Consider the following 4,633-nt stretch of genomic DNA (forward strand, 5'->3'; position numbering starts at 1 on the left):
GAAACATTCTTAGAAGGGACCGAACTAAACTGTTACAACAACATAATCTCATTAAACTTATCACAATAACCAGATATAATAATTTGAAATAGTAGTTTTATATTGAAGCATCGACGAGCAATAAAAATCATAAAATACACATAGTGAGAAATATGGTATCAAATTTTAGAGGACGTTTTAGGGGGCTCTATGTGATCGGGACCCCACTGGCCCGCCTCACCGCTGCATCCGTCCGTCCGTGTTTAGCACTATAGATGTCCAAAAAGCACGTGGCCCGTTAGCCCGGCACGAAGCACGTTTTTTTAGCACGACACGAGCCCGACACGGCACGGATTGAAACGGGCCCGGGCTGAGCCCGGCCCGGAGAGCGTGCCGGGCTCGACAGGCATTTGAGCCCGTTGGGCTGGCCCGGGCACGGCCCGTTATCGGCCGGGCCTTCAAACCGGCCCGTTCAACAATTCAACTTGGCTCCTGGGCTGCTTTACGCGGACACTGAACGGCCCAACTCCGCAGTCCGCCGCAGCCCGCAGCACGCCCGCACCGTATTCCGTCTCCGTGTATAAATCTTGCGCGTCCGGCCGCCCTAACCCTAACGCACTCTCCCTCCTGCGTCCTGCTGCCTCTCCGTGCGGCGGCTCTCGGTCTCGGCGACTCGGCCTCTCAGATCCCTCTCCCTCCGGCGTCCTGCTCCCTCCTCTCGGCGCGGCGCTCCCTGCTCCTCCTCCCGGTGCTCCCTGCTCGGCTGCTCCCTCCTCTAGATGCTCCCTGGCTCCCTGCTCGGTGCTCCCTCCTCCCGACGCTCCTTTCGGCGTCCTGCAACAGCGACGACGCAGGGCGTGTGGGGCAGCAGCAGGAGCATGCATTGATGACGGCGCATCCGAGTGTCCAGATGCCTGTGTCTCTAAGCATTACAGTTCTCGTTGTTTAATCTAGTTTCTGCTAATGGGCGATACACGTTTCCGAGTGTCCAGATGCCTGTGTCTCTAAGCATTACATACGACGTCGATCTATTCTACATCCAGCTTGCCCTGTCAAGGACCTACGATTCCCTCACCGACGAATTCAGCTACGCGCTGCTTCTAATCACGATCGCAGCCCTGGTTGCTGCCATCATCGTCACATGGATTTGGTCCGAGAAGGAGTTGGGGGACAAGTGGAGGTGAACGAGGTCTCAAAGTTGTGACGTGGAAGAAAATTTGGGGCCCCAGTCAGCTAGCTCTCTTGTTCTAGGGTTTTTGTTTTACGGTTTTTGTGCTGTCGTTTTAGGTTTTTTTTTTGCTAAATATAGTTTTGTGTTTTTGCGGGCTCGGGCCGGCACGGGCTACTAAATGGGCCGTGCTATTCGGGCCGGCCCGGCACGGTCGGGCCTATACCGTGCCGTGCTCGGGAAGAGGTATGGGCCCGTCGGGCGGCACGGCACGGCCCGGTTAAGTGGTCGGGCCTAACCGTGCCGGGCTTAAACGGGCCGGGCCGAGTCGGGCTCGGGTTGGGCCGGGCCGGGCCGCCCGTTTGGACATCTATATTTAGCACCATACCAAACACATTTTTTTCTAGGTTTTCGCGTTTGCATGCTGCAACAAGCAGAAGAAGAGGACTACCGTCTACGTATAAACTAGACCGAGTTCCTTTTCTGCTTACATCAAGCAGCAGGCAATAATTGGTGTGCTCCGTGCAATCAAGCGATGCGACGTCGGCATACACAACCAATCATCGCCGGCAAGTCCGAGTTTGATTTTGGCCTCGGATTCCACTCACTACTCGGATGGGTTGTTTATGTGGCCGTTCAGATGGTGAAGTATCATCAAGCAGGTGCAGATCGGAAGAGGCATGCTTCTTTCTGATGCTTGCTACACGGCAGCAGCAGCAGCAGCAGTCCTCTCCTGCTAAGCATATATGCATGTTTATACTAGTTAGATTAGATATTGTGTGTACAGTACAGACTGCTGATACAACCATCCAATTACTCACTAATTCTATTCTGGTTTAAGCAGTGGTGCACTAGTACGAGCAGCAGCAGCAGCGTCGTGAGGTCACAACTCACAACTCATGACGAAGGGGATCAAGCGACCAGACACAAGTCACTGTTTATTAATGCGTCATTTGGAGCAGCGATGAGACGCTTAGTGATCTTGTCATTGAACAGGCTGGATATATAAATGGACACACATGTGAGTGTGTGTGCCTTTGTAAGCATGTCGATGTAATCTTTTTTGTGTTTTTCTCTTGGCCTGTTGGCCTAGTTGTCTTTAAAAAAAAACTGAGCTGACAGAGGATGTCTGCAGGGCCATTGCAATAAGTGATAATTCAGTGGGAGACGGTGTGTTGGCAGCAATGTAATGATTTCTAGTTAGTACTAACATGAGGAATGATGTCATCTCACCAAATTTGAGAAATAGACTCACATCTTAGATGAAGTGATTTCTCAAACCAAACACTTCCTAATTATTCAACCTCAGGGGCTATGAGATTCTAGAAGTGTTAGATATCTCAACTCTTAACCATCTCGTCACTGTTTGTACTCTCTCTGGAATGCGAATTGTAACTTTCTTGTTGACAGTAAGTACGAACGACCAGCTTTTCTTTCTTGATACTAGCTAGATTGGTTTCTACCATTTTCTGGTGGTGATTCAGAGACTGGATATGGAAGCTATGGCTTTAAAACATAGAAACGGAGATGCATGATATACAGTCCATCGTCCTCTCGATCAGAGAGAGTATCCTGTCTAAAAGGATTCAGAGGATTAGTTTGTACAAGAACAGGACAGGTTTCCAGAGACGAAGCAGCCATTGACCGGACGTAATCTATCTCCAAGCCCTCGTAGAAGCCATGAACTGCAAAAGTCAGAAGAAGCAGCTGAGTCAGTAACAATTAATCCTGATCTGATTCCCAGCCGAAGCTTCTTTCTGTCCCTCCAACGGAATCTGTCCATGGTTCATCAACCATGCGTGTGCTGCCGTGGCACGGCGTCGACTCGGCGCGAATCGACGCCGTCTGCACTTGCCTCTGTGCCCAATCATCGTCGCTACTGCACGCCGCAGCTGCGAATCGATCCACATAAAACAACTCCGTGTCAGTAAGCATGCAGAAGCCAACTGATTCTTCGTCTCCTTCGAAAGCCAGCTTGTGATTTGTTTATCTTTAACCCTTTCAGCTCCAGCTCCAGCCTAGCTAATACTAACAGTTATAGAGCTGAGTGACTGACACCCATTGGCGGCTGGACTATTAATTTATGCTTGGCGTTTGTAATGCTCGGCCTATAAATACGCCTGCTCAGTGATCTGATGCTCCTTCATCCAGATATATATAGATAGATAGCTTTCTTGTTAGCCTCGAATCGCGATCCAGTAGCTCATCAGCTGATTCACAAGTGCAAGCATTTGATGAAGAGGTTTGCAGTTCAGGAGAGCGAGATGGCGCGCATGCTGGTGCTCATGTCGCGCTCGCACGGTCAGGACCAGGCGCTGCCACTGTCGGCCTGCCTCGCCGGCGGCCAGCGCGGCGAGGACCGGCAGGCGCCGGAGCGGGTGTTCGTGTGCAAGACGTGCAACCGCGTGTTCCCGTCGTTCCAGGCGCTGGGCGGCCACCGCGCCAGCCACAAGAAGCCGCGGCTGGACGGGGACGGCGCCGGCGACCCCTCGCTCGCCAAGCCCAAGCTGCACGGCTGCTCCGTCTGCGGCCTCGAGTTCGCCATCGGCCAGGCCCTTGGCGGCCACATGAGGCGCCACCGCGCCATGACGGGCGGCGTGCCGGCGGTGCCGCCCGCGACGACGAGGATCGTCGTCGACGAGAAGCCGGACGGCGACGTCGTCGGCATCATCCGCCACGACCACGGCGGCGTCAAGCAGCCCGGCGGCGGGCTGTGGCTCGACCTCAACTACCCGCCGTGCGACGACGGCCGCGACGCGGTGGAGGCGGAGTGTGGCCGCAATGCCGCCGCCGCCACGGGGATCACGTTCCATCAGTTCCTCGACACTGCCACCATGGCCGTCGACTGCCTTGGCTACTAGATAGATAGATATATACCACCAAGCTCCATGATTCTTCTCCCCTGCCGCGTACTACTGGTGCACCGGTCTCTTCTTCTTCTTCTTTCTTTTCTTTTCTTTTCTGGAATCTTCTTCCTCATTTGCTTCTGGGCGGAGGGGGAGAAATCCACATTTTGTAGCAGTAGTAGAATGAAGGTGCCTAATGCATGCATGGGCTTGGCTGATGTGCATGAAGGTTTTGGGATGTCTTTGAGCTGCTCGGTGGATAATCTGGAGGATTGATTCCACCAAAGCTAGCTTATTTTGCCTTGGGTTTCATGTTATTATGGATAAAAACCCTTTGGTCAAAATGGCTTTGATCGTTGTAATTATTTAATCTGAGCAAGATAAACATTATATATACAGAGCTTGTGGTTGTGGGTTTCTTCAGTTGGTAATCCGGCCTGACTCTATATATATTAAGTTGCCCCTTTATAGTATCTTAGCTGACATGACACATGACTTGAATCTGCCGTATACTTGACGTCGAAATCGACCAAAGCTAGTCTTCAATCTACTCCTTCTGTCTTAAAATAAAATTCGTTTTACCTTTTTAGTTGATTCATATAATAATTAATATATTTGTTTTATATATGTATTTAGATTT

General features: G+C 51.5%; 1 protein-coding gene and 1 pseudogene across 2 annotated transcripts; both read left to right on the forward strand.

The window, feature by feature from the left end:
• Positions 1–607: 607 nt before the first annotated feature.
• On the forward strand, positions 608–2,424 carry LOC112694686 (uncharacterized; annotated as a pseudogene). Its single transcript, NR_157326.1, has 2 exons — positions 608–1,809; positions 1,992–2,424. The product of NR_157326.1 is annotated as an uncharacterized protein (transcript).
• An 868-nt stretch (positions 2,425–3,292) lies between these two features.
• On the forward strand, positions 3,293–4,337 carry LOC100284435 (ZFP16-1). Its single transcript, NM_001157330.2, has one exon. It carries the CDS (start codon positions 3,382–3,384, stop codon positions 4,006–4,008), a length of 627 nt encoding a protein of 208 aa, NP_001150802.2. The 5' UTR covers positions 3,293–3,381; the 3' UTR covers positions 4,009–4,337.
• The last annotated feature ends 296 nt before the right edge of the window (positions 4,338–4,633 follow it).

Source organism: Zea mays, chromosome 6 (assembly GCF_902167145.1).
Source record: "Zea mays cultivar B73 chromosome 6, Zm-B73-REFERENCE-NAM-5.0, whole genome shotgun sequence".
Lineage (NCBI taxonomy): Eukaryota > Viridiplantae > Streptophyta > Magnoliopsida > Poales > Poaceae > Zea > Zea mays.